We start from the raw sequence: 26,804 nt of genomic DNA on the forward strand, positions 1-26,804 counted from the left end.
ATGACCCAACATTTTGGGCTCAGCTGATGACACAGCAACTGTTAGAAGCTCAAAAAGAGGAAGCTCAATGGAACAGCATGCCATTATCACCTAAGTTTGCTAGCTCAAAAGAGAGAAGAAGACCAAAGAGAGCAACATCCTCGCTCCCTTCCATTGATCGTGCGGACTGGCGCTTGATGAAGGAATTCACTAAATTGGATAAATCTGAATTACATAATGGAAAACTGGTCTCTCATTCTACAAACAAGACCTCTTTGCAAGACCAAGTTGATGAAAATAAACATTTGGAATTAGAGGAAAAGGGAGAGAGCAGTGTTAATAATAGTTTTAAAAGGCCTTTGCCTCTTAAGAATGAATGGATTGAAAGAAGATTACATTCTGGTCTCTCTCAGAAGAAAAGGAAAGGTGGTGATATTTCAGTGTGATTAACTTTTCTTTTTTAGAAATGATTTTTGATTTTATGAATGACATTTTTCTTGCAGAGGATAGATTGAGTTTTAATATAAAATTTTTACCATTTATATTTGAACTTTTGGTATCCTCCTGGGGTCAAAGAAAAAACCTTACACTTGAGATAATTTCTTGAAGAGCAAAATTTGATTTCTTCCTATTTTTTATATCAATTAGAATTAATGTAATTTTTTAGCTCTCATATGTAAGAATTTACATTTTTTTCAGGACTGAACCAATTTTTTGTTTTTTGTAATTTTTATTTATTATATTACACTGAAAGTTTTTTAGATTAATAATTGGGCTTTCAAGAAAGAACAGTGACTAGGAGTGTAGTGTGTTTTAAAGAGATACAAAGAATTACAGTCGATTCAGTACATTAATGCATTTTCAAATCATTAGTTCAAAGTCAGAGATTTTAGCTATAAAGCACAACTTTGCACATGGTTTTTTTTTTATAGTTCTTAAGGATCTCAAGGTTGTACTTTAGTATGGTTAGGCTTGTCTAGGAAACTTTAGGCTTTCCTACAAGGGTTTCTATTCAGTTAACAGTTTACTTTCGGGGACTGCCTACATCATGTTGAATCCATGCTACAACACATTACAGCTATTCTCTGGCATGTTTGTTTTAACCACTCAAAGAGGTATATTAATTGGGTTTCCCTCTGAGATATTAGCAGAAAACGAACCACTTGGTCTCGTAAACACTTCCCTTAGATTTTGGTGGGCCAGCATCTCTGCACATCTTAGGGTAAAGTCTCTCTCTCACAGATGTTGAATACTCTCCAGCCATAAAGCAAGATCACCTGCAAGACTGGTGATTACAGAGCAGGTGTAGCAGTGGACCATGGGTATGATACTCTCAACATCTTCACCACCAGCAACGGATCCAAATACCATTCAGCTTGCAGTCGTCATGAGCCCAGGAGTGACTAGCAACTGGTTGATCACTCCTCAGGTCAGGCAGAACAGTGGGAAGGTGAGGTGCACATGCTGAGGTTGTCCCATGGTTGCTGGAAAGTGTCTTCTGCCCATGGGTCCAATACTGATGATATGAACTATGGGAGTTTTCTGTTTAGGTCTATGGCAAAAAGATCTACCACTGGATGCCACCAGACATTGGACATCATTTGCCATGTGTGGGTGCGGGTACCCCTCCGACCCTACCACTATTTGTTCTTTGTAGTGAGATGGTATAAGGACCAGTGTCCAAGGAATGGTGTTTGAGTAAGAGGTTGATGATTGGCTTCAAGTCTTTCATCACCTATCCCACTAGAAAAATGCAACCGAAAAAGCTTGGAGAACATCTGTCCACAGTTTCTATTTAATCTTTCTTCATCTTCTCTATTTCCATCTCACTTCGATCTCCAGAGCAGAAGATTTTGAAGAGTCCTACAAGCAAGACAGACAGTATGGGTCAGTGAGATAGAGGGCAACATTCCTGGAGGGTAAACCTGTAGTGTCCCAAAGATCTGGACTACTATTGGCCTCCGCATGTCAAACAAAGAACAAGGTCAGTGGTGATTGCAGACATGGAATGTGTGAACCCACTATTATGCTCAGGACATGCTGATTATCGATAAAAGGTGAAGAATAACTCGACCATTATCATCCTCAATAAAAACACTAGGGAGAAAAACCCCAGTAACAAGTCATTCAAGTACAAATCACCTTTAGGCCAAGTTTCAACAGCCATGATGAGGACACAAGTAAAGCTTCACACAGCACTGGTTGAAGAGAAACTGAATGCTAGGCATATCACAGTGTGATTACCCACTACCCGAGACAAGGAGACCACCAAACTAAAGCCTGGTTTCCAAGCTTCATCTTGTCCTGACACTGCCAATTGATGTACCCTTACAAAAGGCAAGCATCTGTATTCTCATTGGAACGTGAATGGGTAAACCTAATAACTATATGTTGGTATTGTTGGCTGTGGGATATTTTGAAATTTATCAAGTGTAGGCTATACTGTACGGTCTGTTACTTACAAAGTAGACTCCTGAGGCATCTTTAAGCTGAGAGGCTAGTGTATAGTGTATTAAAAGGGTTTTTAAATGCTTTCCAAGGTTGTTAGATCCAGACTTAAACCTGTGCTACTTTATCAGTCACAATAACGGTTTCAAAAATTATAAAACTAGTCACTGTAAAATATATTAAAATGTAATGAAAATAAGATTACTGTAGTGGGAAATAGGAACTAAATTCAACTTACTTTTAATTTATTGAACCAAGTATCAGTTACAACTGTTCATACATAATGATGCTGGTTACAGAGGTCACATCCACTCGTTCATTATAATGCTGAAGGCTACAACCCTTCAGATTTAATATATTGTTGGTTAATATGACTACCACAGGATCAGCAGCAATTAGAATAACCACAGAATAATCACGTTCAAAGGTAACCATATACAAATGAATAGGGGTATAAGTGGTAACGTGTCACCCCACCTAATTTTGCACCCTACACACAATTCATTGATAAACCCTACAAGGCAAAAAGAAAGAAAAAGAAAAATAAGGCTAAACAGAACTGATACTTAATGCATGGTTTTGACCAAATCTTAAAAATAATGTCTCGTAAATTGTGCTCATTTTCCAACACTTGGTCTACTTGACTATATAAAAAAAAAAAAAAATCACTGGTCCAAAATAAAACATTCAAAACATCCATATTCTAGTTAATGATGTGACAGTCTAAATAACCTCTTTCACAGGATGAAATAAAAGTAATTAAATTATATATTCCTCGGCATCATTTCCTTATATACATGAACATTTTGCTGGAGTAATCCACGTAAAGTACTGAACATTGTTTCACACCCTCATGGTAAATAAACCACTCTCATTCATTCACTTCACTAATATGATTATACAACTATTTTCCAAGCCTATGTTTGCACTAAAGATGAAGCATCACGTGTCCTTAAAACACAGAATTGTAAAATAGAAAAATAGTATGAGAGGAAACAAATATACTGGAGCAAAGTGAAGCATAGGCCAGGAAATAATTATAAAGTAGTATACCATAATATGAGTTCAAGACTAATTATAAATAGTTATAAATTACTTCATGTAAGTTGCTTTTGCTTGAAACATTTAAAAATATTGGCCTCCAACTTTGCTAGGAAGATATAAAACATAAATAGAAGAAAAAGCCATGCGTTGTAAATCTGTACCAAAAATGTAGCGTTTGTTTTGTTTTTTCATCTCTGCATCCAGTAAACTAGTTTGCCATACAAAAGAAAAAAAAAACCACTTGAGACCCTTGAAGATGAAAACTAGAATCTGTAGTATTGGCAACTGACCCAGCAGCTCCTAAATTCCTCCTGATTTTTTACTCATTTTGCAATACACCCAGATGAATCCTACTGGATGTGTGGAAAAGGAGATTGATGTCTCATGAAATATATGAAAGGGATATGACTAAAATAGAAGAGGATGAGTTGTGGCTATGTTGGGAGAGAAAAGGAAGGAGATCTGTTTAAGGTAATATATATTCACATATGCACTTTCAATGGATAAATGTGCATGCATACCACTGTGTCAACTCAAAGTATAAAGGGGCTTGCAGTAATGGCAACATAAGAAGGCCAGTGCATAATAATGACAATGATCGAGAAAAATACGGCCAATTTCTAAAGGAAATAATCTGGAGTTCGGCGAGTTACGTGTGGCTCTCCTCTCCTTGGTGCTGGGTCAAACTGCAAGCTGTGGAAATAAAAGGACATGAGAAACAATCAAGTAGTAATACTATGGCTCTGAACTAAATATACATATCTTGGGCACTCAAATTATACACAAAAATATTACAGGTCAACTGAACCTTTAGTACTTTTCCTTCATTAGCAAGTGTCGCTGGTAGTGACATTTGTCATTACACTACATCCTTCACCATTACAATCAAACAATCATTATTTATGATGCATCTAAGAATTTGAGCAATAATGTGCTTGTTCTACTCAACTTCTGATACACAATTTTATTAATTATTTTCTAGGGATTTGATATTTACAGAAAGTACTAAACTTTCCAAGATGCAACACCACACAACTTTTCCATGAAACCCAATGAATGTTTTTACAATAAAATTTTTTTTTTTATACAAACACATAACCATAAAATAGCCTGAATCATTATGTAAGTAGGGTGAACACAGGAGACAGTCAAGAAAAGGATGTAGCTGTCATAAATCCAATTTCCAGAAAAAACAATACATAGGTGGCAAAAGAAAATTCTAGATAAGGAAAGTTTCGGTAAGTAATGAGTATGCACACAAAGGTTCTCCAGACAATGAGCTTTCCAAAAGTAATGGGCTGCAGAGGAATATTAACACAAAAGAGGGTGCTTACAAAATGCAAGAGGCATAGTAGTAATATTAGTGCATATCAAGTACTAAATTAAATAACTTCCCCATCAAAATTACAAAAAAAAAACTTTCACCCAGGAAATTTATGACAATTGAAAAGGAAAGGACATTTTTAATTCTATGTACTGAGCAATTGTAAATTTTTTCTTAAAAGATTTTTAAAACATTTAAAAAGCACATTTTACTTCTAGGCCTAATAACAAAAGTCATACTTACAAAGAATACTTTAAAGAATCATCCAATTCCATGATAGCCGCCTGGTTACCACAACGATAGCAGTAGTTGGGTGCAGAGAAAATTGTGACAACATTTCTATCGTGGCACCAATTGTAGCCCTCCATAACAAGTTGATGGGCACGAGAGACTAGGGTTAGGCCATTTGAATGGTTGAATGTCTCCGAAATGTCTTGACCAAACGTATAACCAGCTCCTCTTGGGGAGATGCCCCAACCACCACGGTCATCTGGATCTGACCATAGTAAGTCACACATAGGTCCCTGAAAGAAGAAATGAGTAAGTTATTTCCAAGAGAGGAAACAAAAAAGTTATCTAAGTATTACAGATTCACTGCTTCAAGTTCTTCACTAACATTCCCTTCAAAATTCTAACAAATGTATTACCACAAAATTTTTAAGATATGGCAAATGCTCCCACAAATAGCTTGGATGACACAGCCAGGAATTGCTACTACTAAGCAGTGTGAAGGGGTATGGGAGATGTAAGGGATTACTTGTGATTGACTGATGATATATAGGCTGTCAAGTCAAGCAAGGGGCACTTTGGCCATTACATGTCTAAGACAGTGAAAAGAGGGAGTTGGAGTGGTTGGACAGAACGATAGAGATCCAGAAAGGTGAAACTGAGAGAAAACCGCTCAGTTGCACTAAAAAGTAACAGTTAAGAGAAGCAAGACTGAAAAAAGTATATTGGAATGGCAGTAAAGTAAAAGGCTCAAATGGATGTAGCTGGGGACAAAAGGAAGGCTACAAACACCCTTTAGTAATACCCAAAGTGCACTGACAGCACTACTCATTACTGTATATATATCTCCAATTCTTGTGCATTTTTTTTATGGCATTCCTTTTTATCTCTGCTTTTATCTTGTGCATATCCAAAAACTATACAGTACTGTGAAAACCAGAGTAATTGCTATTGCTATCCTTGCAACATTCTTTACTGCCCTGACTTGTGTTCTAAGTATTTGACATATATTCTTGTATTATACACTCCAACTTCCTAACTTCAGTCACTATCTATATTGGGTTCTATTAAACTAGTGCCAGCAAATACCTAACCTATGTGATTGCATGAAATTTTGTTATGAATGCTCAGAACACCCATATCTTACAAGATAATTCCATATTCAAAAGCACTTGTATCACACTTTCCCTTTAAACACAGGCACAAAACCAAGCTTTAAAAATAACTTATGTATGAAGGGTCCTATTAAAGCTTAAGCTTCAATTTTACAAGAGCATTATTCTGCCACTACCCAACTCTTACACAATTCACAATTATAAAACATCCGACAAAATATATTTAGGATTCAAAGCAACAGACTATATCCCAAACATGAAAAAACCAAATCACAAATACTGTACAGATTCCCAAAATTGCAAACAGCTATAATCAACAATTAAATATGGAACTACAACCGAAGGGTTAAAATTATTGTTCTTCAATATTCTATATATCTGGTATTCTCCAAATATCATGGTAGACTAAACTTCAAAGAGAAATTAGCTCTTGGTAAACTTACCTCGTGTGGTACCTCTTGTAGACGATCTAATGCTCTAATGTGATCAAGTGTATCTATGGAGGGCGATAGTCCACCATGTAGGCAGAATATTTGAGTATCCACTAAAGCCGTTAAAGGAAGATAATCAAATAAATCAGTGAAGTACTTCCAAACATTGGCATTTCCATATTTTCTTAGGCATTCATCATAAAAGCCATAAACTTGTGTAATCTGTCGCGATTCGTGGTTGCCTCGAAGAATGGTTATCCTTTCCCTATACCGAACCTGAAAATAATTGATCCATTACAGATGATTTTAAAAGATGAAAAAACTTTTGTAATTCATTACACAAATTCCAAATAATTATTCTAAAATGGCTTAAATCTCAAGTTTCACCAACTGCCTAAAAATAAAATACCAGATTAATAAATGACACAACTGTCTTTTACATGTTGACTATATGGCAACTTTCTTTAATGGTCATTACACATACTAACACAAAAAATACACACCTTAAAAAATTTTTAAATAACAGCTCCAGTTTCAGAGACAATAAGAACACACTGACAATGCACAAGTACTGTACTAAATAATTTAGCATTCTAGATCTTCAAAATACCTTACAGTATAGTGTACTCTAAATTACAGGTTAAGAACATTACTTAGTATCAAGAAATCCAGCTGAAAAATCTTTATACCAGAGCTGTGCGAGTATATCTGAAATGCTTAATAAATGCATAACGGGCCAAAAAATCTTGATACATGTATCAAGAGCTGTGTGAATGTATCTGACATGCTTAATAAGAGCAAAACATGAAATCATTGTGACAGATGATGCCTTATTTTTCTGCTACAAAATCCCAATCACACCGTCTTCCAAATGAAACTGAAAAAGGGCCCTATTAAGCATGCCCACACCTTCAGATAAAACGGACAAGCTTCCACATGTAACTTACCATGCAAAAAACCTCAATAATTAACCAATGACAATCACTACCATTTATGCTCAATGTAATACTGCAAAACCCAACTAATCATAAAAAAATAAGAAGGCAGAAAGATCTGCCAAAGAAAATATTTAGCTATATATGACTTGGTAAGACACAACCAATCAGTAAACATTAGAAAAGGGCCCCTTCCCCAGTGCTTTCCAGAGAAAATGCAATCAGTGAAACTGTTAAAACCTACTAGTTCTCTTCATAACCCACAACTGACAGACTAGTACATCAACATGGAAATCATCCACAGTACACTACATTTAATGTCTTTCTTCATTTTCCAGCAAGACTGACATTTCAAATGGCATTTGTATTAGTTAACTTGTATATAGTAATTAGATAAATATACAACTGTTATTAGTTGTAAATAATTACATAAATACAGTAAACCCCCCATATTCGCGTTCTCATGGTTCGCGGACTCATGCATTCGCGGGTTTCTCTGTGGAACATATCTAGCCACCATTCGCGGAAAATTCGCCCATTTGCAGTATTTTTCACTGAGAAATATTCACTAATTACTGTATTTTTATATAATTTTCATGAATAAATGCACTTTTTGTGGTAAAACTGTTAAAATACTCAGGTATAAGCATTTTTACAGGGTTTTTCTTGGTTTAAGCTATCAGAATGGGCAGTTCTAAGTGTTTTTAGAGGGGTTTTAAGCATTCGGATTTGACCTATTCGCGGGATTTGAGGGGGGGTGTGTGGATGCATCCCCATGCGAATACAGGGGTTCACTGTATACAAATCACAATCAAACTAAATCTTTCATCATGGATTTACAAATGTTTACAACTACTTGGCAGTCTTCACAGATATTACCTCTTGTTAGTGACTGATGGTTTTAATGCAATATAAATAATTAAGATTCAATATATTATGGAATGTTATTAAAAGATATCAGTACAGAATGCTTGCCATTAAAATAAAATTGCAAGACAATAAATTTCCAAATAATCTCAACCACTACTAAACAAAACCTAAAACGTTGATATGTAAACCACTTGTCCCCAAAACTATAAAGTGAAGAAGGAAACTTACCTTTAAACAAACTAACAATGTGACTGTTTCTACCGAATAATAACCTCTGTCAACATAATCTCCCATAAATAGGTAGTTGGTATCTGGCGATCGACCTCCTATCTTAAAAAGTTCCATGAGGTCATGAAATTGTCCGTGAACATCCCCACACACGGTAACAGGTGATTTGACTTCTTGTACATTACTCTCTTTTGCCAAAACCTCCTTTGCCTGGAAAGAAAGATGTCAACTGTTATATTTTTAATTGAATCAAGCAGCATCAAAAACCCACAAAACTTTCACAAGAAACTCAATATTAGTATTCAGAAGATGAAACCTATTCATATGGAACAAGCCCAGAGGAGTCATTCAGGCTTCCAAAGAATAGAGGAGGTAAGGGGAAATGCATAAGAAAAGGAGATCTCACTTACTAAAATTGAAAAAATAAATTATGTTAATAAATTATACAAATGTATTAAAATGCAAGACTGTTTGCAGAATATGAAATAAAGAATCAAAAGTCTGGTGATTCTGGATTGGAAGTCATACAAAAGGTTAAAAAGAGGTGACCCAACTGATGTAGTAAATACTGTATACAGGCACCTCTTATACCAGTTACATTGCTAATATCAAGGACTATGCTTATTCTCAATATGCTGGAGATAAGTTTACAAAATGCCTAGAGATGCACAAACTCTTTTTTTTTAGAAAACACAGATGAACAAATCAAATACATGGGGCATTCTCTGTTAACCAAAATTTTTTGAAATTAACACCCTCATCTCTCAGATTTTGATAAAATTTGGTTTACAGAGAAATCATAGGCACTGTATCCATTACTGAAATTTTTAGACCAATCCGACAAACAGCTCAAAAGATATGACCTCGGGAAATTGAGGTCACATATTTTCACCAACCATAACTTGGTAAATAATGAATCTAGCCACTGGGGTGGGCAAGCCAGCCCAACTGGTGCCGTCCCAAGCCCGGTAAATAGAGAGGGTTAGTGACAGGAAGGGCATCCGACTGTAAAAACCCAATGCCAGAACCATGGTTAGTCTAATCCAGATTCAGAGAGAATGCCAGGGCGTACCCGGTTAAGCGACGCAGGGCCTCGCCTGACCCCTCCGATAAATAGGCAAGGGGCTACCGCAGTGTGGGCGATTGTGGTTAAAGAAGCAAGTCCATATGATTAGAATTGGGACACTAAATGTGGGTAGTATGACAGGAAAGAGTAGAGAGGTGGGCGGAGATGATGAATACGAGGAGAGTTGACATTTTGTGTGCAAGAAACAAGATGGAGAGGGAACAAGGCAAAGGAAATAGGAGGAGGATGTAAGCTCCTGTACAGTGGAGCAGACGAGAATGGTAGAAGTGGAGTAGGCATCATTGTAAACAGTGAACTGAAGGAAAAAGTGGTAGAAGTCAAAAGAAGTGGTAGTCGGATAATGAAGGTCAAGTTAATGTTATCAGAAGAAGTCTTAAATGTGATAAGTGCTTATGCCCCACAAGCTGGATGTGATGAGGAAGAGAAGTTAATGTTTTGGCGGGAGTTGGATGAAGTATTAACATCAATCTCAGAGGAAGAGAGAGTTGTATTGGGTGGAGACTTGAATGGACATATAGGTACAGATAGAAGAGTGATTTCAAGAATCCATGGAGGACTAGGAATGGGGAGAGAGAACGAAGAAGGCGAAGGCATCATAGACTTCTCATCAGTGGCATTTGATATGGCACTAATTAATACATTCTTTATGAAGAAAGATTATGTGACATATAGAAGTGGTGGAAGAGAGAGTCAAATTGATTTTCTGCTCTGTAGGAGACAACACCTTAAGGAAGTAAAGGATTGTAAAGTGATATATGGAGAGAATGTTGGCCAACAACATAAGCTGGTGGTTGCGGACCTTTCAATTCGAAAAGGGACAAAGGGAAAGAGGAAAAGTAACCCTAAGATCAAATGGTGGGAGCTAGAAAAGGCAGAAAATGTGGAGTTGAGATCTAGGTTTAAGGAGAATGTTCTGAGAGAAATAAAGTTGGAAGATGATGTAAATGATTGGTGGGAGTTTAACAGCAATGTGATCCTAAGGTATGGGGAGGAAATTTTAGGCAAAACATCAGGCAAAGGTCCCCAAAAGATAAAGAAAGCTGGTGGTGGAATAAAGACACACAAGACAAGATCAAGAAAAAGAAAGAATCCCAAAAGAACTATGATAAACACAAAACAGAAGAAAATGAGCAAATATCAAAAGAAGCAAAGAAAGTTGCAAAACAACAAGTTGCCAGAGCCAAGGCTGCTGCTTTTAATGATTTGTATGAGAATGTTGACACACCGGAGGGCCAAAGAAACATCCACAGGATAGCCAAAGCTAGAGACAAAGCAACTAAAGACCTCACACACATTAAGCAAATTAAAGATGGAAATGGTAAGGTTCTAATAAAAGAGGAGGAAATTAAAAGTAGATGGAGAGAGTATTTTGAAAACCTTCTAAATGAAGAAAATCCCAGGAATATCATTGAGGATGGAGTAGCAAATGAAAGAGAAGTTCCCAGGATTAGTCGGAGAGAAGTGAGGCGGCACTAAGTAAAATGAAGAAAGGTAAAGCAGTGGGACCAGATGGAATACCAGTCGAGGTATGGAGGTGCTTAGGAGAGGAGGAATTGACATCTTGTGGGACTTGTTCAATAAGATCTACCAGCAGGAGAAGATACCTGACGCCTGGAGAAACAGCCTGCTAGTCCCCATTTACAAAGAAAAAGGGGACATCCAAGATTGTGCCAACTATCGGGGCATAAAGCTGATGGCACATACCATGAAAATCTATGAAAGAATAATAGAGGCAAGGCTAAGGGCTGAAACATCTATAAGTGACGAACAGTTTGGGTTCATGCCAGGAAAAGGGACAACAGATGCCATCTTTGTATTACGACAAGTAATGGAAAAATATAGAGAAAAAGGAAAGGAACTACATCTTGTATTTATAGATCTTGAGAAAGCATATGATCGAGTGCCTAGGCAAGAAGTGTGGAGGTGCATGAGGGAAAAAGGTGTCTCAGAAAAATATGTGAGGATTGTAAATGATATGTATAGAGAAGCAACAACACAGGTAAGAAGCTCAGTGGGAACAACAGACAAGTTTGAGGTGAAAGTGGGACTCCACCAAGGTTCTGCCATGAGTCCTATATTTTTGATATGGTAATGGATGTGATAGTGTCTGGAGTGAAAGATCAGGTGCCTTGGAGTGTACTCTTTGCAGATGACATAGTGCTAGTGACCACCAGTAAGGAAGAAGCAGACAGGAAATTGGAGTTGTGGAGAAGTGCATTGGAGGACAGAGGCCTAAAGATAAGCAGAGCAAAAACGGAATATATGTGGATGAATGGAGGAGACCAAGAGGGAAGCATCAACTTAGAGCAGGCAGAAGTAAAAAGAGCTACATCCTTTAAGTACCTTGGGTCGTGTGTCACTGATTGTGGAGGGATGGAGGAGGAAGTGAATCACAGAATACAATCAGCTTGGTGCAATTGGAGGAAAACATCAGGTGTGTTATGTGACAAAAGATTTAATGTAAAGATGAAGGGAAAAATGTACAAGAGCATTGTCAGACCTGCGTTGATGTATAGTTGTGAAACATGGCCTATGAAGAAAGCACAAGAGAGAAAGATGGAAGTGGCAGAAATGAGAATGCTGCGTTGGATGTGCGGAGTGACAAGAAGAGACAGGATAAGGAATGACTTCATAAGAGGGACGGTGAAAGTTACAGAAATATCAAAGAAGCTGCAACAGAGACGATTACAATGGTTTGGACATGTTATGAGAAGAGAGGAGGATTCTGTATGTAAAAGAACCATGAATATGGAAGTGCCTGGAACAAGGAGGAGAGGTAGACCAAGAATGAGATGGAGAGACACAATTAACAGGGACATGCAGGAGAAGAACGTGAGTGAGGTAATGCTGCATGATCGCAGAAGATGGAGAAGTCTAATAATAAACAGCGACCCCATATAAAGATGGGAAAAGCTGAAGATAAAGAAGAAGAAGAAGATAACTTGGTAAATAATGATCAGAATTGCATAAGTGTATATATATTTAGAATCAGAAAGAGCCAAGGAATTCAAATACTGTATACAATTTCAAAACTCTAGGTTGAAAAATAAAAAAGTTATATAAAAAACAAAATTTGAGGTCACAATATGACCTCCGAGGTATCAAATGAGAAATTTTTTTATAGATGTAAAAAACGAAGAAAAGGGCATTAACTATTAGAACCAGCAAAAAAAATGTGTATGTATTTTTCATGAAATAACCTATTAGTGAACACCATCTAAGTCGGACGTCAGTGAACTACCTATTTTTTCACACTTATGCTCATATTTTGACATATAGATTTTTTATAGATATAAAAACAAAGACAGGGTTCTTAGCTATGAGAAACAATCATAAAAAGCAAAGTGTATGTTGGTAAGCTAACAACCTGTTGAAAAGTTGCTACTTGTCTAATTTCAGCATCCTTGTCCACAGGTTAGTACAGTTGCAGCCATAAAACTGGGTGGCTTGTCTGAAATGTTAAATCTTTAATATTACTAATGAGTTGACACAAAATGCAAGTAGAGCTACATCCAATTCTTTAGCTATATTCAAGTGAGTGAAGTGTCTCTATGTTTTCAGAAGGGCTGTCAACAAGCCAGAAAAAGCACAAGGCTCGTGGTAAGCTATTATCTGCTCAGAAATCCCTGAAAGAGAGTCTGGAACTCAGTCATGGTGTTGAAATTCTCGATAAGGAAAATAATAGTGCAGAACCAGAAACTCAACTCAATCTGAAAAACATCTGAACAAATTAATGAATGAACTGAAACAGTCATTCATGGAGAGCAAATGTCACAATCGCAAACTACAAATATTGACTCTCTCACCATAATAAAACAGCGAGCCTCTTTCAAACTACAATATATATGGTAAAAAAAAAAGCCGTTTACTGAAATCAAAACATGGAATCCTTCCAAAAGTTCCAACAATGAGCCAATTTGCAGAGAACTACTGAGGCAAATTCTTACACCAGAACACGTTTCAGTTCTGTGAAGAAAACTTAAGCAAGAAGATCAAATTTTTCTATGTTACTATAGCAGAATTGAAAGAGGCAGAAAAGAAGTTGGACCATCAATTTAAGGAAAGTAGGGCCATTCCTGGAACTCACAAATACCACAGATTTGTTCCCCTGGACAAGGGAGAGCTGATGGTATATCCCATCTCAAGTGGCATTGGAGAAAAGAAAAGAATAAGGAAAGGTCACATTTCTAATGAACCTACAATACTTGGTAACCCAAAGTGTATCAAACCAGGAGAGTATGTTGGATGCATTTACAACAAGGAAGTTTGGTACGGAATTGTGGAGGAATACTGTGAAGAGTTTGATGATTTCACAGTGTACTTTCTACACCCTTCTGGGTCATCAGGAGCAAGTGCATATTATTATCCATCAAACAAGATTCATGTGCTGTGCCAGGACATCATATATTAACTGTAATGAGTTGTCCTAGCCTAAGAGGAGGCAGCAGAATTCAATACATTTTTCCAAAAAAATAATTTGATGAAAGCACTGCAAATGCAAAACTTGTGTTGGCTAGCACATGAAACCATAAAGTAGGTGTTGTTCTTTGTTATAACTATTATTTCCAGGGCAGATTATCCGTAATATAAGCTTTATTTCTTATATTCTTGGTGTTTGACAAGCTCAAATTTATATCTAAGGACTAAGATGTTACAATTCCTGGAATATATAAGCAATTTATATATTTGGTGTTTACTTAGGTGACATGAAAAGTACCAACAATGATTTTTATTTTGTTCACTTGTAAGTTAGTTACATAAAAAGTACCAACATTACCAAACATTTTTATGATTGTTCCTCATAGCTAAGAACCCTGTCTTTGTTTTTATATCTATAAAAAATCCATATGTCAAAATACGAGCTTAAGTTTGGAAAAATAGGTAGAACTGATGCCCGACTTATGAATATGGTGTTCACTTATAAGTTGGTTTCATGAAAAATACTTACATACACAAACTTTTTTTTTGCTGATTCTAATAGCTAATGCCCTTTCCTTCATTTTTTACATCGATAAAAAAAATTCTCATTTGATACCCCGGAGGTCAAATTGTGACCTCAAATTTTGTTTTTTGTATAACTTTTTTATTTTTCAACCTAGAGTTTTAAAATCTGTATATCTGAATTCCTTGGCTCTTTCTGATTCTAAATACATATACATTTATGCAATTCTGATCATTATTAACCAAATTATGGGTCAGTGAAAATATGTGACCTCACACGTGACCTCAAATTTTCCGAGGTCATATCTTTTGAACCATTTGTCGGATTGGTCTAAAAATTTCAGAAATGGATTCGGGGCCTATGATTTCCCTATAAACCAAATTTCAGCAAAATCTGAGAGATGAGGGTGTTAAGCACTGATTGATCCGACAGAGAATGCCCCATATATCAAGACACTTGGTACAGCAGCAGGCAGAATTTAAAAATCCCTCCTTGAAGACACGTATCATGATACTGCATTTTATCAATTCCTCAAACCAATAATAAGTTAAATATGTAACGATGACAAAAGTTATCCAAGAATCAAGTCCTATCAAGGGAATATGCAAACAGTAGTATGCCACAGGGTAATGTTATGTAACCTTTGCCATTCTCACTTATGATGGATGTAACCATGAAAATGGAAATGAACAAGAATGTTTATATTCAAGTTATGACAGAACTTAATACTCAGGATACAGTATGTCAATCGCAAAATAACAAAATATACAAAGCTTGCTCAACAGAATGAACCACATATCTCTAAATGAGACTATATTCATCAAGAAGCACAAGCAACGAGGACCAGGTATCTGAAGAGCAATGAAATTTAGTAAGAATAAAAAAAGCCAATCAAACAATGGATAGCCTGGATCAAATTTGGAATAGTCAAATACCACAAACTGCATAAACAGTTGTTACCTAGTCTAGAGAGATCTGTACTGCTATTACAGACATGAATCATTATGACAAAGAAATTACATCTAAAAAATTTTGTGATATAAGCATAAAGCTTTCACCAGAACATAACTATTTCAGATGGCTCAATAAAGTAAGAAATACCAGCAGAGAAATTACTTCCATATGGATGAGATAGAGATCAGAGGGATATGGCTTGGTCACATCATAAAAGTATAAGACTCAGACCTATTTGGATGCAAGAAGCTGGAGAGGAGTGGATATTTGCAGTAGATAAAGCATAGGAGAGACATGAGTGACGGACTTTGACAAGAGGCCCTGTGCATCATAGTACACTAGAGTTGGCCATGATGAATCTGATAAGCACACTGGACTAATTGGTCTTAAACTATCAAATAAATCACCACTCTCTCTCTCTTTTTTTTTTTTTTGCTGTACTACCTGCATTCCACAAAACTGCAAAAACTCTTTCCTCTAAGCTACCTTATCAAGACTAACCAAGCTAGTTTGTCTGAGTATCAAAGTTTATCCACATTTTGTTCAGTCCCACCCACACAAGTTGACCTAGGCTACTTGGGCAACCTTTGTAAGGAAAAACCACCTCAGTTAGGTCTTGGCCTGTGAACATAAACATAAGGACTGGCTTATGAGCTAATCATGAGGGAAAATTTTATTTTCATAATAAAATTAAGTTTTATATATACTTACCAAGTAACTACAGAGCTATACTTTCCACTCGTGTGGCAGCTTAAATTTTAAAATCCGCGGTAGCGTTCCGATTGTTTAGTGTAGGTGACCAGCCCCACCCACTTACGGGAATACTAGGAGAGACTTAGCAGACAACCTCATTCTGTTTCCACCCTTATGTCCATTGGAGGGGAGGAGGGTGGGCTCAGACTCTGTAATTACTTGCTAAGTATATATGAAACAATTTTATTGTGAAAACATCATTTTCATATAAGTAACTTATCAAGTAATTGCATAGCTGATTCCCACATTGACAGGAAGTAGGATACGTGGACATCATCCATTCCAAAACATTAAGATAAGTAACGAATTTGAAATAGAAAAAGCTGCTAGCACTGGAAAACAATGATTGTCGTTTCCTTATCAGTTAAGAGAGCTATTGCAGGAGAATACTGCCTCTGGTTGGTGTCCATCTTAACTTCTTGTGGCAAGGCAGTATAGCCAAGGATCGCCTCTACTTAAGTGGGAGCTTTGCAGCCAAGGAGTATTCCGTTGGCTGGTAAAGCATCATTAAACGCCTTGCTCTGGGAGCAGTACCAAAAGACAGAAACAAATAAATAACTTTGTCACCTACACGAAATAAAACAACTACCGTACTCAGCCACTGAAAGTGGTAGGTACTCCAGGTACACTGTAACCCCTGGATCCCCCCAAATATTCTCCACCTTACTACAAGGTGAAGAGACAGGAGGAGAAAATCCTCTGCTTCCTCCATCAGTGCCATGCTAATAACTAATAATGGTCCCAGGGTACTGCAAAATTTTCAAACACTGTTTTGACTTTAAGGGAAATTTAGAAGTGAAGAACTATTACACTTCCAGTGGGCCGATTGCCAAGAGGCAGCGAGTGACATACTGAGCCTGAAAACTAATGAGGTAGAGGCAACTCTGGTGTCTTAACTTTCCTTTAACAGGTAGGCAAATCGTTCTCCTGAATCTGATAGTGCGTCTCAAAAACAAAGTTCATTGGAGATGAAGGACAATGTATTCATAAACCGAGGGCGAGGCAGGATCCTGTCCGGACATTCTAGGTATGGATGGCCCTCTGATTACAAAGCTTTTTCAGGTAAAACCTGAAAGATCAAACTAAACATTTGCTCACTCTCCCAGAGCCATAGATGTCCAACAATCACTTAAGGGAGAAAGCATGGATCCTGTTCACAAAATGTGTCTCCCTGAGCAGAATCTGCTTGTTTGTCTATAGTCTGAAGCTCACTAACTCATTTGGCATTTGCCAGGGCTACAAGGAACAGTTTTCTAGTTAAGTCGTTGAACGGAGAGGTACAACAGAGGGGCCCGTTAACCACTCAAGAGCTACATCCAAATTCCAATATACAGAGTAGACTCCATTAGAAGATAAAACTAGACCTTTGCTTTTACATATTAAGCCTAGCATTGCTCTATCCCTTGAAGGTGGAAGAAGAGAGCCCCCTTGGCAGTCCTCAGGTATAGGAGTTCCACTATCTGAGCTAAAGAGGAATTCGCAGACGTGATGTTACAACCGTTACAACATCGACAGACGACTACCTACTTAGAATGGAGTACTTGGCAAAAAGACTGCCGTTTGCATCTTGCAATAGTCTCCGCAGTCAATCTTGAAAAGTTACGTCCTTCCACGCAAGCTCCCAGACAGTCTGTAAATCTGTCCGGAAAAGAAGCGTCCACCCTTTAGTGGTATCTTGAAGTGAGGTTGTCTGAGAAGATATAGATTGTGGAAGGAGTCGTGAAGAGTCCACCGACAACCATATCTGGTTTGGGAACCAATATTCATGGTCCAGAACGGGGCTAAGTGTCATCGTTATGTTGCGATGAACCTGAAAACTTGTTCAGCCTTCCCTTGACCAAGTTGGAATGCAGAAGGGCATTAAAGGTCCAGGTTGGACCCAACTTGCAGCATGGCGTCAGTTGCCCGTGCAAGAGGGTCTAGGATTTGAGAACGAAATGAGGAAGGCAATGGTTCTTTGTGGCGAGAGAGAGAGAGTGAGTGAGTGTCTCCTTGCCCCCTCCTTTTCCATATGCTTAGGGACAGTGGTCTTGAACCAAGACTACCACATAGTCTACATGTGAAAAAGGGTCAAGAAGCAATGAACCCCCGAGTGCAAAACTTTCAGCTATCTGCCAGAGATGAGACTATACTTAGGACTGTGGTCTTGTGACAAGATTACCAGTCTAGGAGTGAACTAGGGTTGATAAGCGTTAAAGTCGTAAGGGAAAAGCTTTCAGCTGAGAAGATTCTGTTCTTCCAAGGGCCACATCCCAGAAACTACCTGGTTCCCCAAGCAGGCTCCCCAGCTCAGATCCTTAGCATTTGAATGAAAAACTAGGTCTGGGTTTTAGTATGAAGGCACTTCCCTTCTGATGGCTTTATGTTTGGACAGCCACTGCTGTAGATCTGACCTAATTCAGGGCTAGGGGGAAAAACAAGTGTCCAGCTGCATTTCCCTGCCCCAAATGTTAGAAAACCACCTCTCACTTTCCTTTGAAGGTAGTTGAAGAAGTCAGTCATCCAGGTAAAGAATGACGTTCCAGAACATGAAGTCAAATGCTAGAGGAGTGAGGACTCAAGAGTAGGCTTGCCACAGAGAGGCTGGAACACAGATCCTTGCACTACAGGACTTTGTCCTGCCAGACGGAATTGAGATAATCCCAGAGTGCGGCAGGGATATGGAAGGATACTTCTTGCATAACTCAGGTCTTCATCCAAATGCCCTTGGAGAGTGGATGACAGGATTGTCTGGTTCATCTCTATCTGAATTTTGTCTTCTATTATAAGAGAAAAAAGGGGCGTTGCGGGGTACTCATATTCACTGATCACTATGCGGACTTGTGGACAACCGAGGGAACTTGCAGATCCTTGTCCCGACCCGCAGACCACCATGCGGACTAGCTGCCGACCCTGAGGACTCGACAGTTGGCAGACACTTGGACATTTGAGCGGACTTGATTATAATGGACTCAACAACCATAAGCACAGGCCGAAGACATATGCGGCAAACACGGAAACCTAGCACAGGTATAATTGTGGGTTTGACAAAATGAGGCAAGCCCTACTGCAGAACAGACACAGTTCTCTCAACTCTCAACTGTGTCCTGAGGGAAGAGGAAATGTAGGCCCAGAGGTGAAAATAACAGGGCTGAATGCGATTGTGTGACTCCCTCAACAGTACAAGAGCACCCAAGAGAAAATTTAGGTGTTCTTGTACTGCTGAGGTTTCAAAGTAGAGAGCAGAGATCTTTAAAAGACATCTTAATCATCCTTACCTACACAGGACAGGACTCAAGAGACAAACCAAGGTAATGTCTCTCAACTAAAAACTGGAAGTCCTCCATCTTCTTAACTAGAGCTCATGCTAAGAGGAGGGAGCTTTCTTCAATAAGCTCAAAAATACTGGACATAACATCCTCTGAAAAGGGGAACTCTCTATACGCAAACTAATACTCTCCCTACGGCATCCAGATGCGGGAGACAGACACTGAAGAATTGGTGCCATGTTATCGGGAACTGGTGCCGGTCACTTGATAACATCAGAGCCAGGCGCTCAATCAGGAACTGGCGTTCAAGAAAGAACAACACCGAGTTCTAAAAAACTGTCTGTGAGCAGGTGATAAATATTCACAGGCATGAGTCAAGTACTGGATAGATATCAACGCTCTGTAGTCGTCGGTGAGCGTTCTGGAATCGGCACCAAACTTTTGGTAACCAGTGCCAAGGACGCTGAGGTAGACAGTGGGTGCTTTGGAGCATGCGCGGAGCACTCGGAGACTGTGACTGCCATACATTGCCACAAGAAGAATCTCTAGTCCATTGGAACATAACTGGAGACATCTCGATGTCACTACATATCTTCTAGGGTTGGGGCGCACCATGAAAAACGGCTAGAATGCCTTTGTCAGGGCTAATTTTGAGTCCAACAACTGGTGGGCACCAAAAGGGACGACCTTTCAACGGCAGTCTGAGGGTCTTGCACTACAAGAACTGCGAGTGATAGGTTCTACGTAGCAAGGAGGTGACTTCCCGTGGGCAAACCCTACCAACCTCCTCTGGACCTTCAGTACATATTTTTCCTTCAATTTGTGTGTGTGGGTGTGTGTGTGTGTGTGTGGGGGGGGGGGGCTCTGGCACCATTGGACAATGGGAAGTTGCTGGACAAGAGTTTTGGTGCCAAAAACTGGCGCTCCACAACTGTAAGTTCAGGAGACAAGCGCCGTGGACTTGCAAACCGGAATCTATCACTAACACACATCATATTCATTTTTTCAATGGCTGTCTGCCGATACCTGGGACCGGACAACAGGCTCGACTGAGGGGACAACTACCTGGGGGCAAAACCACTCGGACTCCCTTGGATTGCAAGCATGTCTTCTCCCAGGTTTAGGGGAGCAGGACAGTGACCTTTGGTTTACGAGATCCGACAGGGAGGATAACCCCCTATCCCCTACACTTCCGACAAGACGCCTTTTCAGTGGCTCTGTCGCAACCTGGGAACCATACAACAGGTTCGACTGAGGGGGTAATTACCCGGGGAACTTCCCATCAGCCTCCATTGGACTTTCAGTATGACTTCTCCCAGGTTCAGGGGTGTATGATGGCGACTTAGGTCTAGGAGAACCGACAGGCCGGATAATCACCTCCTTCACGGCACAACACTACACTATCATAAGGTTAACTTCTGTTAATTCATACACAAGGCTGTCAAAGGCATGGAAAGGAAGCGAGGAAGCCAGGCATGGGAGAAGATAAGATGGCTGGTGACAGGAGAGAAAAAATTAATGTGGGAAGAGTTGGTGCCAGACGATCGGGAGCTGGCGCCGGCTGCTGGGTGCTCCTAGGACATGAATGGTGCCAGGTGTAGCTGGGTGCCAGGTGAGCTAGTAGCTCAGGAGGCTAGTGAGCACTCCTGGGTGCTTGGCGCCAAAGCTAGTGGTCACTCCTGGGCGCTCGGCGCCAAAGCTAGTGGGCGCTCCTGAGCACTTAGCACCAAACCTTGGCTGTCAAGAAAGTGTATTTATCCAAAAGCCTACCGCCAAGTAAATAATTTCTCTCCTTACTACGTTCTGCCCTTACACTTTTTCAGTTCTCTGCAAACGGAAGTGTAATAAGAAAATATTGTAAATCAATTATTTACTAACAATTGTTTTGACATACACAAAATACCATCACATAAAACACATCTAAATTCTTTATCGAACACAGAGACCTGCCGATATGTATTCGCCACCGAAAACATCAGTTCAGTAGCAAACATGATACAGGCAGTCACCGGTTATCTGCGGGGGTTCCATTCTGACGGTGTGACGATAACTGAAAATCGGCGATTTTCGGTTGTCGGCGCCTCTGTTAGGTATGTATTGGCGCCAATAAGCAGAAATCAGCGATTTTCGTCACCAAAAATTGCAGATTTTCGCCGCTAGACAAGCGCTGTAAAACCGAATCGCCAATAACCGAGCCCACCAATAACTGGAGACAGCCTGTATTTTCGTTATAATACGCTACTCAGTAAAGGAGAGTTAATCAGTTGATTGCAAAATCGCTGTGGCAAAACATCAACCATGAATCAGATCTTAATAACAAAACAAAGTACTGATCCTGAAAGCTGTAGGCTTGAAGGCTACTCGAAATCAGCTATAATATTTCACCGAAATCTGGTTATCTAACCAGCGAATAATAAACAAAGCTGCTGCAAACACCCGATGTTTATACCGAGCAAGGCAGAAAGAGAATGAGGTTGTCTGCTAAGTCGTTCCCAGTATGCGCCTGTTAGTGGGTGGGACTGGTCACCTACACTAAACAATCAGAGAGGTATTGTGGATTTTAAAATTTAAGTTGCTACGCGAGTGGAAAGCATAGCTCTTTAATTAATTGTTAAGTTACTTATATGAAAATCGATGTTTGGGTAGGTTATATGTATGAATATCCATGTGTTCTATTTACTAATAGTCCCAGATTACTCAATTCACCGACACTATCAGCTGAATGACTGCTAGTACAACCACTTTCCAATCAGTACCCCATGGTTATACATCTGAGATTATTTTTCTAACCTACTTTTAACTTTGGGTGACACACCTGGTGTGATCAGTAACACTCATATGTGAACAATCATTTACAGCACATCCTAAACCTATACTTATATTAAAAATGTTCCTTTATATGACACTGACTGCTTAACATTGTGACTTCTCTTCCAAGGAACCAGCACCAACTCCAAAGTGACCTGCAGTCACATGAAACTTGTGTTAGGATTCACAAGGTGAAGTACATACAAATATTTTCTAACCACAGTCATTTTAACAGCTTAAAGTATGTTATATAAGATTAATTTTACTATGTTCCTTTCAAGGTCATTCAACTTGAGAGATACAGTACCATGTTCCTTTCAAGGTCATTCCACAAACACAGACACAAGCGCACACAGATTATAAGGTATACTGTAAATACTAAAATGAATGGTTTAAGAATATGAAATTAATGAGATGTAATCATATAAATATACAGAAAAAATAAAATTGGGAAAATTTTTCAGTTAAATCCAAAACTGAAAAGAGTAATAGTTTTCTGTATGTATGAATGTACAGTATTTATAAAATACCTCTCCAGAAATATGAACACATTTTTTAACCAAACCATGTTTGCTTACTGCTGCTCTTGCTGACAATCTGGGTACAGTATTGTAAATGTTTACCCAGTGCACATTAAGCTGACCACTGGGGACCAAGTTGTTTACCAGACTAGTTTCAAAGGGTTAACCATGCTTATTCTCAATAGACTGGAGAAACGTGATAAGAGACAGGAGTTAAATAGATCAAATGTTTCTGTTAAGACACACTGTGCAAGTGTATGGAAATTAAAAATCATCCGGTGGCCTTCATTGTTTACATGAAGGCATTTGACAACATCCACATACTAATGTTGTGGATAGTGTTGCATCATTATATTTCTATTAAATATGCAAAGATAACTGAAATTATCCGTAAGTGTAGTGGATGCAAGTTGGTGCTGATGGCTTTCTGTCAAGTGAACCTGAAACAGATAAGGGGGATGCTATACAGTAGTGTTGTACAATGTCACCTTGCTGTTTACCATTTTCATTAACTTTATAATGAAAAATGTGGTTAGAGACGGCAGAGGTACAGAAACTTTACTTGATGATTAAAACAGGATTATCAACTTAAGAAAAAAAAAAAGCAAGACTTAAAAAGCTGCTTAACAGAATGCAACATATATCTAAGGAGACAGACAGGACTCAAGATAAATCTTTGGAAAACAAGATTAATGAAGACTGAGTAAACATAAAAGGATGAAATGACACTAGATGGAGAAAAGATTCTCAAGGCTGAGTATTTTGCATATTCTGGAACAATGATATCCATTACTGGTTCTCTTGGGCTGGAATTTAATGACTAAAAAGGGCAATTCAGTAAAAGTTGGAAAATGACAAACTGCATACAAAGATGACTGTAAATTAGTCTAATACATTCCTTGCAAAACTGGCATAAATTATGGTATGACACTGAAACTACAATTTTATCAGACTGAGAATAGCTCTGAGAATATCAGCTGTAATAAGGCATGGCACAATGACAGATGATACAATTGGTGAAATTGGGATGCTTCCTAAGCAGATGAGATAATGAAGGGGAGAGGGAGAAAGTTTAGGCATGTCCTTCTCACCACCTGGGGAAAATATCGCCTGGGCTCCTCTGGGCACCATAAGAGTTAAAGCCTAAAGGCCCAGACCTACTTAGAAGAGCATGAGAAGATGCTGAAGAGACTTGTGGTTTGTGGTAGTTAAGCACAGAAGAGACATGAGAGTATTATTTAAACAAGGCTGATGACAATTAAGGGAGCTTAAGGCTTGTGGTATGTTGCATCATACTTCACTGTGAAACTGATCTTTGATCTCACTGGAAGGAAATATTGTATTTGTCCACAAAACTTGTCACTGATTTAATGCATGAAATTTAATTTAAAGACTCTTTAATAACCTTGATATCAAAAACAAACCAAAACCAAAGGCTGAAGACTACTACTGTGCCCTTCTAGTTTACATGAAAAATGAGCCCTGTTTCAAGTACCATGACCCTTGAGGAAGAACATGAAAACATTACCATTAGACAGTAAATAACAAACGAACAAAAGGTGGTAAATATTCTGGTCAGCGACTGGTGGGAACCAGGCCACAGGTCTTCAGTTTTACTCAAGTCTTTTGTAAATTTAATGTTACAAAGATACTTAAAATCTTCCCACAGCAATGATCTTGCCAGTGAGGATAGTACTAAGGTAAAGATGGTTTTAACGTGAGTGGGAAAGGTATTAAAGAAACATTTTACCAGTGGTGTCACTGGCTCTAATTAGTTGGGGAAGGGGGTCCCATGGGGCAAAGCCCCCAGCCAGTTCAGAGCACAGCATCCAAAGGTTATGCTAGGTTAAGGTAAGTCTGGTTAGGTCACACTCCCTCAAAAATGCCTACTAGGTCTACAGCAACCCTGACCCCCTTACTCTGCATTCGCTCACAGGCCTAGGGCTTATGACAATGATATACCCTAGATTAGCTTTCCACATTAATCCTAAGCCTAACCCTACGGAGGTCACCTAGGATAGGCCTATCCAATTCCAAAGAATACGCCTTTGGAAAATGCTAAAGAGAGCCTATGCCTAGCGAAAGTTGGTTACCGGTAAGTTGAGCCAATGCCGAAACATCTTATTTTAGGCCTAGAACAGTTGCGCTCGATATCTCCAAGCTCTCAACTACTTTGGTAAGCAGCTCCAGTGCCGGTTGGGCATATAAACAAGACTCCTCAACCGATTAATGGAAGAAAACCAAAATTAGAAAGTCGTATGTCTCAGAACCTTGTAGGCCTACGATTCGCTCTCCTGCTTCGGCAAAGAAAAAAAAAGGTTACGCCTAATTTTAATTAATGTTGACTACCTCAGCCTAAGTTACATTCGTCGAATGGGTATATATAGTCTATATTTCTTAATACTGTATTTTGTATGGAAATATTCTCCTCTCAAAATGTGGAATCAAAAAAGCGGAATAAAAACACCTTTTTATCTCTCACCTTCTCGCAAAGTGTTTTCACTTGATTTTCGGCCAACTGTTTACACTCCATCAACTGGTCTATCCACTGATTCAACTCCTTCATTTGCGTTTTGTCATCCATTTTCAGAAGTTTATAATGTTTCTCACTGCAACTATAACGACTTTCAATCACTAGAACGACTATAAGTGAAAAACACCGACTGTTTTCATGGCCACCTTGGTTACTCGTCTACAATATGGCGGCCGACTGTCTCCATCTCATGACGTCATACAAGCTCCCCTTCTGTACAAAAAATCGAAAAGTTGGAAAATATTCTTTAAGTAAAGTTCAATACCATCATTAAAGCTCTACATTCGTTGTTCAGATAAAATATAATTTAAACAAAAAAACATTACGAATCCGAGAAACTTCGTTTATTCCTTTATCGTTCGCAACTCTTTCAGCAGTTGCTGAGAGGCTAGAGGGTATACATCTTCAAAATTTTTAGACATTATTTCTTTTAAAATATTTTCATTCACCATTTAGTCTTTTAATTATATACATATATATATATCATCACAATAATGGACTTATAGTATTTGATTCTGGACTTCAAGAAGAGCTGTTTTCTACGAAATCATATGGCTCTTAAAGTTATTGCATTAATCATTGTTTTCTGTAATTTATGCATATCTTTTGTTCCTTATCAGATATTTAATCCTTACAAATTGATAACTAGAAACGAGTATGAGATCGAAAACGTCTCATGAATATGTCATAATATATATTATTTCTTATTCGCCTATATCACTGTAACGGGGTTATCCTCTCTTGCAAATATAATTACACTATGGGCGTATATTTTCAAAGATTAAAAAGTCATGGTAGTTTATAAGCGGTCTCACGTCATTAAACTTGCACAGAAATGTTGAAAAGCCAAAACTACTTCCATGTTAATATCAAATCGACATGACATACTTGGAATATCGGAAAGATGACATTTTGATTTCCCATACTGAGAGGGCTACAAGTGGATGCGGCAGGAGTGTAAACAAGAGCCGATATTTTGAAAGGCTATTTTAAATTAAAAAAGGAATGGATCTGTCCGTGCCTTAGAACATTAAAGATATGATGAGGAGGCACTGATGAGGTTCTCTCTCGTCTGTGTTAGCACTCAAGAAAGAAGTCAATAAAGTGGGTGGATTTGAAGGATTCAAAAGGTCTTTGTGACGTAAGAGACGGCCGGCCGAGAAAAAGGATGCCACGATGCTTTTCACAGATCATTATTTAATGAGATATATAAATGGAGAAATCGGACACACAATTACTTAAAAAAGCATTAGGCGGATTGTCTGACCAGGCTATCTTTGGACTAGGAAGAGAGTACGACAAGTAGAGCGTTCAGAGGAACTGAAAGTGCGTGGCGTAGGCGTGGTGCGAAGTGCT

At 38.6% G+C, this 26,804-nt stretch overlaps 2 protein-coding genes across 6 annotated transcripts in view; one reads left to right on the top strand and one right to left on the bottom strand.

Moving 5' to 3' along the window:
* The window catches only part of LOC136847074 (uncharacterized), a 121,454-nt gene extending 118,315 nt beyond the window's left edge, over positions 1-3,139 (top strand). For both annotated transcript variants that reach the window (XM_067118349.1, XM_067118350.1), the window contains exon 6: positions 1-3,139. In XM_067118349.1, coding sequence (XP_066974450.1) covers positions 1-425 — 425 coding nt within the window. In that variant the 3' untranslated portion in view covers positions 426-3,139.
* mts (protein phosphatase 2 catalytic subunit mts) lies at positions 2,656-26,804 on the bottom strand. 4 transcript variants are annotated; one of them, XM_067118356.1, is made up of 6 exons: positions 26,716-26,804; positions 25,398-25,661; positions 8,603-8,812; positions 6,582-6,845; positions 5,039-5,319; positions 2,656-4,164 (listed from the first exon to the last, which is right to left on the bottom strand). In XM_067118356.1, exons 2-6 carry the CDS (start codon positions 25,497-25,499, stop codon positions 4,092-4,094), a joined length of 930 nt encoding a protein of 309 aa, XP_066974457.1. In that variant the 5' UTR covers positions 25,500-25,661; positions 26,716-26,804; the 3' UTR covers positions 2,656-4,091. The 4 variants fall into 4 exon arrangements, with proteins under 4 accessions (XP_066974457.1, XP_066974458.1, XP_066974455.1 ...); XM_067118357.1 differs by having other exon boundaries at positions 26,687-26,804; XM_067118354.1 differs by lacking the exon at positions 26,716-26,804 and adding an exon at positions 25,788-25,855.

The sequence above is a fragment of the Macrobrachium rosenbergii genome, chromosome 16 (assembly GCF_040412425.1).
Source record: "Macrobrachium rosenbergii isolate ZJJX-2024 chromosome 16, ASM4041242v1, whole genome shotgun sequence".
Classification (NCBI taxonomy): Eukaryota; Metazoa; Arthropoda; class Malacostraca; order Decapoda; family Palaemonidae; genus Macrobrachium; species Macrobrachium rosenbergii.